Source organism: Porites lutea, chromosome 7 (assembly GCF_958299795.1).
Source record: "Porites lutea chromosome 7, jaPorLute2.1, whole genome shotgun sequence".
Lineage (NCBI taxonomy): Eukaryota > Metazoa > Cnidaria > Anthozoa > Scleractinia > Poritidae > Porites > Porites lutea.
The window spans coordinates 9219977-9234796 of record NC_133207.1 but is presented as its reverse complement, the minus strand read 5'-3'; the positions used below and the strand labels follow the sequence as shown (position 1 = coordinate 9234796).

The 14820-nt window shown below is 38.2% G+C and overlaps 1 protein-coding gene across 1 annotated transcript; it reads right to left on the bottom strand.

Moving 5' to 3' along the window:
• Positions 1-2194: 2194 nt before the first annotated feature.
• On the bottom strand, positions 2195-13566 carry LOC140944420 (ATP-binding cassette sub-family C member 4-like). The gene is made up of 6 exons (XM_073393565.1): positions 13036-13566; positions 11362-11744; positions 9272-10542; positions 5767-6337; positions 5210-5346; positions 2195-3072 (listed from the first exon to the last, which is right to left on the bottom strand). Exons 1-6 carry the CDS (start codon positions 13564-13566, stop codon positions 2195-2197), a joined length of 3771 nt encoding a protein of 1256 aa, XP_073249666.1.
• Between the last annotated feature and the right edge of the window lie 1254 nt (positions 13567-14820).

Below are 14820 nucleotides of genomic sequence, written 5' to 3'. Positions count from 1 at the left end.
CACTGCTGTCTCCTGTAGTTTACTATAATCAAGGTCGCAGTTAAACCATTGATGTCTTCTACTGTCACATTGTTGGTGACAAATTGTATCTGGCGAGCTCTTTCCTAGGCTCTAGCCTGTGATGAGGCCCAGGACTGAGCGAGAAGAATCCATCTACTGATGATTTCAGGATTACACCCGTTGTCGTGGAAAAACATGCAGCCAAAGTTGGAATATTTCCTTATCAGCCATTGGCTTCTTCCAGAATACTAAGCGAATATCCTTTGGCCACGATTTCTCTGGGAAAAAGGCCACAAGCACATGTGGTGCAAAAAACTGTAGTCCTTAGACTTGCGCTAGCCTCCAGGTAAGGTTCTCCTTAATACAATATCATGATCAATAACTTTGAAATCTCAAACATCTTTGAGGACACCACACAAATTATATTTCCAAATTCAATCTGTTTACAAACCAAACGAACCTACTATAATGAGGTTAAATAACTTTTCTCTTTTCCCTACAGCATATCAACACAGAAGTCTTTTTAATTTAGGATTTCTTGATTCCAATTATCATTGTAATACTTATTATTGCAAACATTATTTCTAGACTGAAATGACACCAGTGAGAAACTTCACGGAGTCAGATTACTGAATAAATATTCTAAAATTTGCGTCATTTTAAATTTGGACTCGTTGAAATCGTTCTGGTAACTACTAACTTACTGCCCGGAGTAATCGGCCTTTGAATGAAGTTTAATTGTTTTAAATTGCCAAGTAGTAGAATGAGTTGATTTTTTTGCTAACGCGGTTTTCATAAACCCAGGTATATATATTCTTAAATGACTGGGTCCTAGTTAGTCCTTGTTATTGAGGGTGGATTTATTTGCAGCATAGGTGTATTTTTGTAGCTAACGCTAACCGAGCAGTCATTCAAATAGAAGCGTCGGTAAATCCTCAAAAGCAAGTCGTATGTGCGACAGGCCTAACATTCTTTAGCTCCGTGTAAAGCTTAATTTTGGATAGCTGAGGTTTCTATAGATAGTAGAAGAAAATAATAGCCTTTAAGACCCTGCAACTACCGGTGCCAGTACTTTGTGAGTTTATAAGACAAGAGGCAGCTGGTACAAGCCTATATAATTTTACTGTTTATTTTGAGCGACAGATGTTCTATTGATTTGCCTCATCTTCCGAGATATGTCCTGGATCTTTCTTTTGCGATTTTTGCGAAATTTGCGAACCTCTCGAAGCCCTTCTTGATTTTTTCTCTTTCTAAATGTAGATTTTGTTAAATTTGTTATTCTTGCTATTTTTGCCTTTTTGTTACTAAATCTTCTCACATAGCAAGGAAAATTCTTGTTACTTTTGAGATTTTTGCGGACTTCTGTAAGCCCTTCTTGACCTTTTCTCTTTCTAAGCGTAGAATTTTGTACAATTTGTTGTTCTTGCTATTTTTGCCATATTTGTTGCTCAATCTTTTCACTGGCAAGAAAAATTCTTGTTACTTTTGCGATTTTGCGAAATTTGTGGACTTCTCGAAGCCCTTCTTGACCTTTTCTCTTTCTAAGTGTAGAATTTTGTTAATTTTTTTATTCTTGCTATTTTTGCCTATTTATTTGTCACTCAATCTCCTCTCATAGCGAGAAAAATTGGTGTTACTTTTGCGAAATTTGCGGACTTCTCGAAGCTCTTCTTGATCTTCTCTTATTGAAAGTGTAGAATTTTGTAAAATTTGATATTCATGCTTTTTTGCAATATTTGTTATTCAATCTTTTCACACTGCAAGAAAAATTCTTGTTACTTTTGAGATTTTTGCAAGTTCTTCTTGACCTTTTCTCTTTCTAAGTGTAAAATTTTATTAAATTTTTTAATCTTGCTATTGTTTGCCATATTTGTTACTCAATCCTTTCTCATAGCAAGAAAAATTCTTGTTACTTTTGCGATTTTTGCGAAATTTGCTATTTCTTCTATACTTTTCTGATAGCAGTTTTCTTTAAATCGATCCTGGACACAAGTGAGCTAAAAGGTCTATAAGATAGATCACTGATCAATAAGATCAAAAGCTTTAGAAAAGTCAAACAACATGAATCTTTTAGTAGCCTCAGTTTTTTAAATCTACTTAATTAACGCTTAACTAACGTCCTCGAAATGTCAGCACAATTATATGGATGGATGAGTATTTATGTGGCTTTCTTGGTTACATGATCCATTTTACTTTAAATTCTCCCTTTTCTTTTCATAAGCACATCAAAGCTATCAAACCCTTCGACTTCGCCACTTTTTAAAACTAAAATCTTGTCGCAGTCTCTTATTGTGTTCAAACGATGTGCAACAGTGATAACGGTGGAATTTTTCAATTTCTCGTGTACTATGTTCCAGATCTTTTGCTCTGTGCCCGGATCCACGTGTGCAGTTGGCTCATCCAAAATGACGATTTTCTTTTGCTGTAACAGCACTCGAGCCAAGCAGATAAGTTGTCTTTCTCCAACACTAAAGTTTGCACCGTGCTCCAGTAATTCATGATTCAACTGACCTTGCAAATTCTCTACAAGACTTTTCAGCTGCACCTGTTCTAAAGCTCGCCATAGTTCCGCGTCTTCAAATTGCTCCATCAGGTCAAGATTCTGCCTCACCGTTCCATTAAAAAGAGCTGGATTTTGTCCAAGAACAGTTATTGCTCGTCGAGATTCTCTGAGGGTGATGTCTTTTATATTGACATTGTCAATAAATACGTCTCCACCAGCTTCAGGCATCCGCATTAGTGCCGCCACGAAGGAAGATTTTCCTGCGCCCGTCCGACCCGCAATCCCGATCTTAGTTCCACCACTGATATTAAGTGTAATATTCTTTAAACTTTTTGGACCCCCCGGATAGTACGTCAGGCATACGTCTTTAAGCGCGATATTTCCCTCATGTGGCCAGATTCCCGGAGGTTTTCGTTCCACTTTGTATCCAGGTTCAGGTTCAAGCTCGGTGTACGTCATTACTCGCTCAACTGATGTCATCAGAGTTTCGACTTCAACTGATTTCTTAACTGCGTACTGAGTCCAAAGCACATTTTGAACTACATAAACCAATGCCAGACCGGTAAAAGCTAAGAGAAAACCAGGGGAATACGTTTATTAAGCTATTGTTCATCCACCATAAATAAATTTCTCTGGTATTATGTCCTGGGGCCTGTTTCTCGAAAGGCCAGCCAATTTTTCGGGATGCGAAAGGCAAATTTTAAAATAAAAACCAGTTGAATAGTAACAGTTCCTAGCTCACAAACCAATCAATTTTGCTTCTTTAACTGATAGTTTCATTGCATCATTTTCAGAATTATTGAAACTTTGAACTTGAATGCAAACCCAGCCAAGATAAAACAGCTTTCCGGACCAGAAAATCTATCGGGACTTTTGAGAAACGGACTCCTGGTCGGAAATGCTACAATGTTCAGGACAAGTAAGAACCTTTTGCCCAGTTGTTAGTGCGGAACAATCGACCAGATTTTGTTTTCTGCCTAGAACGTCTGCCTGGCGTTCCAAAAAAGCATTCCCGAGAACTTATCTCTAAGAGGGCTAAGGTGAGGATGGGGGTGGACGCAATCTGCCCCATTTTTAGCAAGAGGATTTTTCTCGGCACCTGTCCCTCGCTACCCTGGACGCTAGGAGTTTTTCTTCCTGGTACAAGCACTTCGTGGCGAACCCGCCATGCGAGGTGCGAAGCTTTATCACAACCCTAGTGCGGTTAGTTTCCTCAAAGTAATTTTGAAAACTGACCGCTGAATCTATGGTAGTCCGTCGTATCAAGAAATTATCTATTTTTAGCAACCTAAAATTGCCATATATCAATTTTCACTAACGGTACCGAAGGGAATAGTTGAGTTTCAAGAAAAGAATGTCGACCCACATATATCATCCAGTAGCTACCGAGAGCCATTTTACCAGAAGTAGCTTTTTCGTAAGCATTGAAGCAGTGAAAAGAAAACTTGACCTGTTAGTTCCGTGCAATCATCAACCAAAAGGCGAATAAAAAAATTAGCTTTGAAAAACTAGCAGTTGTATTTTATTGTGTGGCAGCAGTAGAAGAACACGATAATTTTATAACTTAGCTCAAAGGACAAAAGGCTCCATCGTCAACATAGTCTTTCTATGTCGGTAAACAAATTTTAAGATTTGTACAAGAAGTAAAAGCCTCACTAGGCACGACTAGCTATTCGGAACCTCGCCCCCCGCGACGCATCACTGATCATGCAGTCACACGCCCTTAGTTTACTAATGGGAAAATGTATGGAAATCATTGTTCAATCGATCCCTGAGAAAAATCCGGTAATGGAATTTCACGGCGCTCGCTCTAAGTTTGTTAGTTGTGACAAAAGGTTAAAGTGGAGAGGGTCTTGTAGTTGTGCAAATTGTAATTTGTGCAGTTTTCGCTCTCAAAAATCTTAAATACTAGTAAAAGAATCCGCCATACTGACCTTTTAAGTTCATGGAAACCACTGATCTTTTCTGCAGGCCCCTGTTTTCCTCTTAGATCAAACTCTACGGTCCTAGGTCGCAAATTGAAATCCAAATGTAGTACTTTCAATCCTCTTAATTTCTGGCTCTTTCGAATACTTTGCGTTTTTAGCTTTCAAAGACACCCAAATTCACCGGAAATTAATCATCGTTGACTAAATACCTTTCAAAGACGCTCCTGTAAAGCACTTGCTAAATGCGAACCGTCTTCTTCACCAAAATCCTTTTCTGTTTACATTGAATTTGACGTCATTTTAGTATTTCCCAGGCCTTTTCTCAGCCTTTTTTTGGAGGTTAAAAGCCTGGGAATAACTATTTATTTTTTTTGTGTGTGTTTTACTGTGTGATCCATTGAACTTGAAAAAGCTTCTCAAAGTCGCTAAATGTCAAAATTGACACCAGGTGAGCAGAATAGCATCTAAAGAGCTTTATAAGCGGATTTTCAGGGAAAATATGAGAAATCGGGGCTAATATATAAGCGATTCAGTGTACCCATTTTAGCAGCCAAATGTCTCTGTCAATGACACTCTTACGTGACATCGTTAACAAAATTAAGAGAAACAGGCCAACCAATTACCGATTGGAATATGACGACATACGTCAAATTCCGCTCCGCCCCCTAGTGGTTCCAAATAGCTGGCCATGCGATTCATGTGTTCTAATATTCTAAGAAATTTAACAGCTCATATAAACATGGATTAATTTGCTGATTACATATGCAAGTACAATTACCAGCATCCTGTGATACAATAACTGAAGCAAGAGCCGTTGAAGCAGTCAAAAGAGCGGAGAGACAATCCAAGCGTACACCAAGCCAGCGCTGGCTGGCAAAAACCATAATGTATGACTTAGTATGAACATCTTGATACCTAAAAGGAACAATAATAATGCACGATTTAGTTTTGTAACTCCGTTTTCGCTGTTAAATCTTTCACATACGAACACCCTTTGAAAAAAGAATTTTTTGCTTTAAAACGCCTTGTCATATGATAAAAGAAGAATGTAAAAAGACGTCATAATCTGGAGAGCTAGCTTGTCCAAATCCCAGGTGAACGTCCCAGTTCAACGTTACCAAAACAGCCTAGCTAAGATGACTGAAACCTAATGGCAGCAACACATCAATCACCCCGATGAAACCACACGGCGCTCGTGTTACAACCCCACTACCTACCTGAATACCCAGTTGACTGGCTACTTAATCCAGGAGTTACTCAGTTCAAACTTGAGCTGTTCAGAATACACATATCAAAATTATTCAACAACAAAGACAAAAGAAATGAGTAAAGTACCTGCAAAACTCATCCACGAAATCTTTTTCTTTTCTTCTCGTCCGAATTGTGTCCAGTCCATCCAGCGTCTCTGAAAAGTGAGAAAAAACTGGACTGCGACTAACTGACTCCAGCCTTTGCAGCTCCCTTGACGTCTTTAAGTAATATCTTGAAATAACTCCCGCTAAGACAGCTATTGGCGTAAGGGCAAACAGAAGCCAAGGGTTGATGACAGTTGGTAGAAGTACTGAGGTGAACATCAGCAAGGTCCTTTGGATTGCTCTCAGAAATGTTTTGGGTAGTACATCATCCATGCAACTTATATCTTTAGAGAACCGATTCATAATTCTTCCCACAGGATTTGAATCGAAGAATACGACTGGTGCCTGTAGAACAGCCGCCACCATTTTATCATGAAGACGTTCAGAACATCGTAAAGATACCAGATAGAAGCTAAATGCCCGAATGATGAGAAATATGAAAGATGCCCCAACAAGAGAGCCATAGATGATAAGGTTTGTCTCGTTCGTTTGATCCTCGGGGTGTGTCTTTGTCAAAAGCGATAGCCACACATCGCAGGAAACAAGCATTGCTAAAGGAAGTACAAGAAAAATAATTGTCAGAAACGAACCGAGTCATACACCTGGAGTCATACATTTTTGGGTGTCTGTGAAGAAGACTGGCATTAATCTGTGACCTTAAAAACAAAGATGGTGTGTTGTGGCTTGTTATATGCTAGTTGTTTTCGCGTCTTTTATAATCCCACATGAAGTTTAATGTTTGAATATGGTATCAGTTTTTCTATTTTTTTAACTTAAAAAAGGCTAGAAAGACCCGTGTCTGTTTTACCAGCATTCTCTAAATTCTAGAGAGAGTAATGTACAATGGTCTTTTAAGGTTTCTTAATAATCATAACATTCTCTCTGACAATCAGTATGGTTTTCGCAAGCATCATCCTACTGCTTATGCGCTTGCTTGTTTATATGACAAAATCTCTACTACTATTGAAAATGAGGAATACATAACATTTTAACTTCAAAATTAGAGTGTTATGGTGTTCGAGGCACTGCACTTAATAGATAGTTCAAAATCTATCTAAGCAATAGACAACAATATGTGGAATTTAATGGTATCAGTTCAGAGGCTTGCCAAATTAAGTGCGGGGTGCCTCAGAGCTCTATATTAGGCCCCCTGCTCTCTCTGCTCCTTATAAATGATCTGTGAAATGTGTCTAAGGTGGTGGACTTTATTCCTTTTAATGCTCATGACACAAAGATATTTTTTTCCCACAAAGATTTTAATTTACGTCCTGAAATCTTGAATTCTGGAATGCTTAAATTAACACAATGGTGTCGAGCAAATAAACTGTCCATTAACTTAAAAATCGAATTTTATGGTTTTTAGCTAGGCCACGCCAAAGGAGGCAGACACTTGATATATCTATTCAAATTGACAACAATCTAATTGAACGTGTGAAAGAAACGGTATTTTTAGGTGTTATCCTCGACGAGCATTTGGCATGGAAGCCTCAAATTCTTAGCGTTTCTAGAAAAATATCAAAATCAATAGGTATTTTTTATAAGTCAAGTTTTTGCCTTACCAGAACTTCCTTACGCTGTTTTACTATAGTCTAGTTTACCCTTACTTAATACATTGTGTTTCAGTGTGGGGATCGGCATATCAGTCTAATTTAAGTCGGATTATTATTCTGCAAAGAAGATAATCAGAAAAAAAAACAAAACTAAAGTTTCTTTTGATTTTCATACCGGTGTTCTTTTTAAAGAGCAAAGAGCAGGAGATTTTAAAATTCTCGGACATTTGTTTATATCAAAAAGGTAATTTACGAATCTTTTTAAAATAAATTTTACTTCCTAATTAGTTCCGTGATAAGTTTACTCTTGCGAGGCAAATACATTTGCGTAATACAAGAAATTCCAACCTTTTTGTATATATATATATTTTTTTATTATTTTTTATTTTTACCTCATTGTCGAACTAATTTTCGAAAATTCTCAATTCGGTTTCAAGGTCCCAAGTTTTTCAACTCGCTAAGTCGTGAAATTCAAAACGGTGAAAGTATCAGTTTGTTAGGCAAAAAACTTAAAAGAATCCCTTCTTTCTTAGTCAAATATACTCTTTGCTGAACTACATACCTTTTCTTTTTTCTTTTCTTTTAAAAATTAACCCAAATTTTCATTCAGTACATTTAACTTGCATGGTTTACCCTATAGTCCAGGATGCGTATAGTTTATAAGCCCCCCGCTTCTATATAGAAGGCTTCCCTGTCACAACCACTTTAAACATTTAATTTTGTAAATAATTTAGTTAGAATAGTGCATATTATCTTTAATGTATTATAAATTTCTATATATATTGTAATTGTTGTATTTTCATATGGTTAATGGCAAAACTAAAAGAATGAATGAATGAATGAAGTTTATTTTCACCAGACTATGACAGCCTTTCCCCAGTGACCAGTCACGTTTTTTCATTGGTCCATATCCTTACAACGCAACATAATCATTCATGGTAACGGGCAGAAATCTTGTGAAGAACACAGATAGCTCCCTTGCATTTGAACTTTCCAGTAGAGGCCAATTCAAATACGCAGTCGCAGAAACTATTTATTGGAAGATAGATAGTAGCTCTCGTTAGTTTTGAATGCAATGGAACGATAACAATTAAAAAGAAATACTCGAATCTGATTAGCTCCCAATAAACCAAATCTGACTGGTTAGATCGAATGGATGAAGAACCAATAAATAATAAAGGGCAAATTTCACTAGGTTAGCCAAAGTGATTTAATCCAAAGTCCATGCTCACCAATGGAAACCAAGAACTGAACACTCGAGATTGTATTCAATCCTGGACATAAGTTAGAAGAATTCAAAGCTATTTTGATGAGCAGAATGCCCAGCTACAGCTTCAAAATAAAACTTGAATGTATTAAATTAACTCAAGTTTAAAGACAATCTTTTCCATAAATAGTTTGCAACCAGTTTAGCCATTATTCATTATTATTAAAACAAATAAACGAAAAGAAACAACAGACAAGCAAACAAACAAACAAGCAAAAAACAAAACAAAAGAAACAAAAAATGGAGCAGAAACCAAAAATTGATGCCGTCACTAGTTTTTCAATTCAACAAATCGATTTATAAGCAGATCCAATCATATGCAGTTAGGTTATGGGGTTTCAGGTTGCTCTGAATTTTCTTATTTACTCACTAATATGTGAATGGCATTCTCGTCGTACAATTCAGAAATAATCATTAATTAAAGACGCAATCCAGTGTTTTTGTTGAATGGCCATATAACCCTTATTTTTTCAGTAATTTGGCACTGGTCAAGAACATTAATGTGGTTTTCCAAGAGTGGATGCAAAGTGCGAGTTAATTGACTTATTTTCTCGTGGCTAAGGAAATATTTTTGTAAAATACGATTCGGATTCATTCGACCGCACTCTCCCCGGGGTAAAAAATGTGTGGTGGTGAGGATCAGTTATTATTATCTTAAGGCACATTACCTTGACTTATTAAACATAAGCAAATTCCTGCGATGATTACCAGCAGAGGAACTCCGCTTCTAAAGTAGTTCCAGTAAAGTCCTGATGACACCACTCCAATGGCGCGATCTTCTTCTGATAAGTGGAGACCCTGCACTTCTTTGGGTACAGGTGTATCACTCACGTCAGAAATTTCATCTTCGTCTTTATCGTCCTCACCAACGCTAATATCCGATTTGTTTGCCTTTTCGTAAATTGGATCGACAGTTTTATTCAGGCTATCACTTTCATTTAGCTCAGTGAAATTTCCCTGGCTCAATACTCGGCCTTTAGATAATACAATTACGTTGTCGGCGTCACGCATGGTTCGTTCTTGATGAGACGTCATTAACCGCGTTTTCTTTCCAAGCAAGCCTTTGATGCATTCCCTAAAAATGTGATGGGCAACTTTAGAGTCCACAGCACTTAAGGGATCATCCAACAAGTAAAGATCTCCTTCGGCGTAGACTGCGCGTGCTAAGCTTACTCTTGCCCGCTGGCCACCACTAAGCACCACGCCACGCTCTCCAACGATCGTTTGGTCACAGTCTGGAAACTTTTCGATGTCACGAGTCAAAGCACATGCTTCAATGACTCTGTTGTACTTGTCCTCCTCGTACTGTTCGCCAAACAAAATGTTTTCTCTAATAGTTCCAGAGAATATCCAAGCAATCTGCGGCACATAAACGACAGTTCCTTTGAAAGTAATTGCCCAGTTCTGGTCTGGTACTTCCCCAGCAATTGCTGACAGAAGAGTAGATTTGCCACTGCCCACTGGTCCGGTTATGACTGTTAAACTCCCTTTTTCAGCGGTGAAATCAATAAATTGCAAAGACGATTCTTCTGATTCATTTTGTTGCTGTTGGTGATTGAAATGTCTGACCCGTAAAATAGTTTCTTGGTGACTTTCTTTCGAGTTGTTAGCAAAACACGATTCTTTTGTTCCTTCTTGCAGATTTATCGTGGTTTTCGTTGAATCAAGATCGTTTAAAAGAAGAAAGTCTTGTATTCTGCTCAGTGATACATAAGCGTCGTAGGTTTGGATGGAGGCATAGGAAAAAATCATACAGAAGCCCCCACTCAAAACATTGATAAAAGAGAGGAACGTAAAGACGTTAACTGGTGTCACGGGCTGACCAGTTAGTATAAGAGTGATGACAGTCACCAGGGTTGCCAGTGGTGTGGAAATGTATTCGATAACAGCAATGCTAGACATAAAAGCACTCTTCTTAGTGGTCAAATCGATTTCATCACTATAAATAAAATACAAGGAATTTTTCAAGTGTTAAAAAGCTTGAAAGGTTATATTCTTGTTAAAAGATACAATGGTGTAGGGCGCTTTGATATGATACTTATATGAACTTGCAAATAAAATCACTTCATTTGATATTGACTGTCTTGATATTTACTGCTATCGGGGAGGATTTATCCGGTGCTAAATAGCACGATATCTTTGGCAATAAATTTAACCTTTGATTTTTCTAAGAACTATTGTTGATTATTTTTGGTTATTTGGGCGGTAGATCTCACTTTCCATGAGTTTTACCGCCGTGATATCCCACGCGGGATGTTGGGAGAACACGAAACGAGACATTCAGTTCGTACTTAGACTCTTTGAAGACAATCAAACAAAAACACGGCAGCGCCTCCTTTTTTCAACTTAATTGTCTACCTTGTCACTTGTGAGCGTAAATATCAACGATCATGGGTCAATTCGCGAAACCACGAGGGTATTTGTCTCTATCACTCAACTCAAGACCACTTCAAGAACTCTCGAGCTGAGCTGCCATCTTCTGAAGTTTTGAAACTTCACCTCCCTTTTTAAACACTGCCAAGCTTGGTCGGTTGGATCTGAGACGAGCTAGCAATGAGCTAAATAAACCAAACTTAAATTTCCGTTCCATTTTCATGAAATTAAGTTTATTAAATGTTATACCTAGGTTTCTTTTTATTAATTGCTTCAAACCAGGAGAAGTGTAAGTTTAAAATCAATTGCTTATGGATATGACAAAAAAAATCCTCGCTTTTTCATAACCTTTTTTGTATTTATGCAATGTTAAAGTTTTCCTTACCTTCGCACACTCTTTATCTTTTCTCTATATTCATCTTCCCACGCATTTGTTTTGATGGCGCGGATTCCAGAAACAACCTGGCCAATCATCGTGATGCGGCGATCAGAAACTGCTGCTGTACGTAGGCGTAGTAAAGCCCCAACATAGGCGAAAAAAAGGTAGCATGGCAGAACAATACACAGTAAAAAAATTCCCATTAGAGCCTGCCATCCAACAAAACAGACCAGTAAAAAGGTTACTATTAAAAGTTCTATGATGCTTCGAAATCCAGCAAAAAAATACAAGAAAGTATCGCTCTCTATTCGCTGAACATCGTTTGATACGAGATCAATAACTCGACCTGATGAAAGTCTCAGCAGTGAATCTTTGCTGAGAAGAAGCGTCTGCAACAAGAAAATAAAGTTCGTAAGTCATCTTTGCAAAAATGTTATTTCTTAAAGGAATAGCCTTGTTACTATTAACGTTGTCACAGCGTACGGGGGTTGTCAGCTACCGAAGACTAACGAAAAATTACATTTACAATAACCCTTACTTATTTATAGGCCATTTCTGAGTTCCAAAAACTCTCCCTGTCAAAACGAGGCCAGGCGCAAATGGTTTCCTCTGAAAACGATTCCCATTTGCATGAGAATAAAAAGTGATTTTCATATCCATGACTCTGCACTTAGCCTTGCCTATAAACAGATGCTTGTAAAATATAAATAAACATCGTCTATTCCACTCTTTGCAGTAAAATACAACTGAATTGCCAAGTTGTAAAATTTACAATCACGATACTATCACATACAAAAGGTTATGGTTGTTATGAAACTAGTTTAAAAATTTAAAGGTAATAAAATCATTCTCTTTTTTGATTCTAATGTAAGGACCGAAAGACTTTTCACGGCCAGATCTAAGATCATAATTGTACACTAATAACTTCATGACAAATGCCTAACCTCCATGCCGAGATGTACCTACGACTTATAGAAAATCGTTTTTTCTCAAGACTCTGAAGGCCAGAGAAGGTCAGAGCTTTGTCATAACTATAGTCTGGGAAAACAATCTAAAGGGCTCGTTTTTGTATAGATTCTAAATTGACAGATAAGTGCTCTGGAATATCTAGCCATAATATCTTGACGCAACTCGGAAATGGCCTATTTTCCCTATACCCCAAAAAAGCACAATTTAGTACGGTAAGCTGGACTTAAATGTCTATTTTGGGTATGAACTTATTTATGCCCTCGATCATAGATTTGTAAACTTATTTGACATTGGTCAAGAAAACCTTGAGTGTTTTCTCGCTCAATCAATAGTTTTCTTCTGCGTATAAAGTCCCTTTCGTCCTGTCAAGCGCCATTTTTGAACTTGTGCTTAGCAATTAGTACAAAGCAGTGGATTGCCCCGAACTGAATACGGTGTGCATGCACAAAGGGACCCAGTGCCCTCTCGAGTGCTCGAGTAGCGATTTACTCGGGCACAGGCACGGTGCACGAATTCTGGAGTAAGTTCTTACATATTAGTGCCAGGCGAGTACAAAACTTGGGCACTGTGCCCGGGCACCAAGTGTGAACGCTGTCATAGGCTCTATTTCGGCCCAGACCAGTTGAGTTAACTGGACTGGCTTAAAGATTTAAGCCCACCTCCTCATCGGTGTGGGCAGATCTGGCCGTCTATTACATTTTTGTTCATTACCTTCATATACACTAATCCTTTAAGAGCGCTGCTTATTTTAATACCCAACACCTCCCAGTGGTAGTCAGCCTGGTGCATGGCAACAGAAGAGATCACTCCATTTATCCCTAGTGCGATGGCACTGCTATAGAGAAGATACATATTGTGTAGCTCTGCTGTCATCAGCGATTTCACAAGATATCCAAGAAGCAGCGGCTGAAGAATATGACAAAGTGTCTCGACACTCATAGTCAAAACTAAGATCATTTTTTCCTTCGCAGTTAACATCTTCAATATGCTCTTCCAAAGTTTTGGTTTAACGTCATATATTTTACTATCAGCGGTGTCCTCGGTCCATTTTGCCTCAAGTTTCTTCGTCAAAAACGAAGAAGTGTTTTCTTCTTTAAGAGGTAAAAGATCATTTTCATCAACAGCTCGTTCACTCCCAGTCTTCATCAAAATGTTCATCCAGTGAAAAAAAAGAGAAGAAATAAAGCTTATGTTTTCCGAGTGTGCAGAGCTGGCGATCCTTCTGTACGTCTTCTTTGCCATTTTTTGGTATCTAAGAAAGAAACAATCGGATTTAGATAAAACAAAAATTATGATGAGAAGATGGAATCATAATGTCATTTTATTTCGAGGCATTTCCCGTTTCTTATCCGCAGTGTGCAGGCGGTGGTTCCCTGACCAATCAGGAGATCGAACGTGTTTATTGCTGTATAAAAGACTTGATATATGTTTTGGGCCGCCCTTCCAACTATTACCATCAGCCTGTACTGTCATCCCTTTGTCTCTTAGTTGAAAATTTCCAGGCAACTAAGCGTCAAAGGGAGTACAAGCTGATGGTAATAGTTGGAAGGGCCGCCCAAAACATATATCGAGTCTTTTATACAGCAATAAACACGTTCGATCTCCTGATAGGCCAGTGAACCACCGCCTGCACACTGCGGATAAGAAACGGGAAATGCCTCGAAATAAAATGACATTAAGATTCCATCTTCTCATCATAATGTTTGTTTTTATTGCGAGTCTTCCCAAACCGAATTTACGAAAACGATCGAGAGCTCCGCATGGTGGCGCACTGGTTTGCTGAAGAGATGACTCGAGCAAGAATCTCAACTGTTTGGTATAAATGGCCAGAAGCGTGACGTTTTTAATTGAAACCAATTATAAAATAAACTAATTAACATCTCTTCAGGGAAGGTGGGGACAAAAATCCGCCACAAGCCGCAAGAATGTGGCAACCCCACCAAGACGCCAGCCGAGCTCTCGAGAAGGAAAACCAATAAACTAAGGTGGTTTCAGTACTTAAAAGTATAGTCATCTAAAATAACGAAAACAGGCATTGGAGCAGCAGCCGAATGAAACTGACCTACTGCAATACGCGGGCGATAATGGCGATAATAAACACTTTGAAATAAGCGGTTTAATATTGCTCAATAGCAAACAACGAAACGACAACAAGATACCAGAGCCGACTAAATTACGGCAATGGAGAACCAGACCCATTTCTGACCCTCTATATTGGCCTGTATATTGCAACTAGATATAACGATAAGCGATGTTTAGGTAAAGACAAAGGTAATGGAGATCGAAGCAGCCCCATGTCTGACCTTCTGCATTAGTTTGTCCAGAATTTCTAAAGTCACAGACACAAAAACATATAAAGAGACGATAAGAGGCCGAGTACATTCGTTATGTCCTAGGGTGTATAGAGAATTTTAAGTATATCGAAAACACAATTAAAGACCTAAAGAGTAAAGGTGGGAGATAAAGATCGAGGCAGTCCGCTAACTGGCCCTCTTT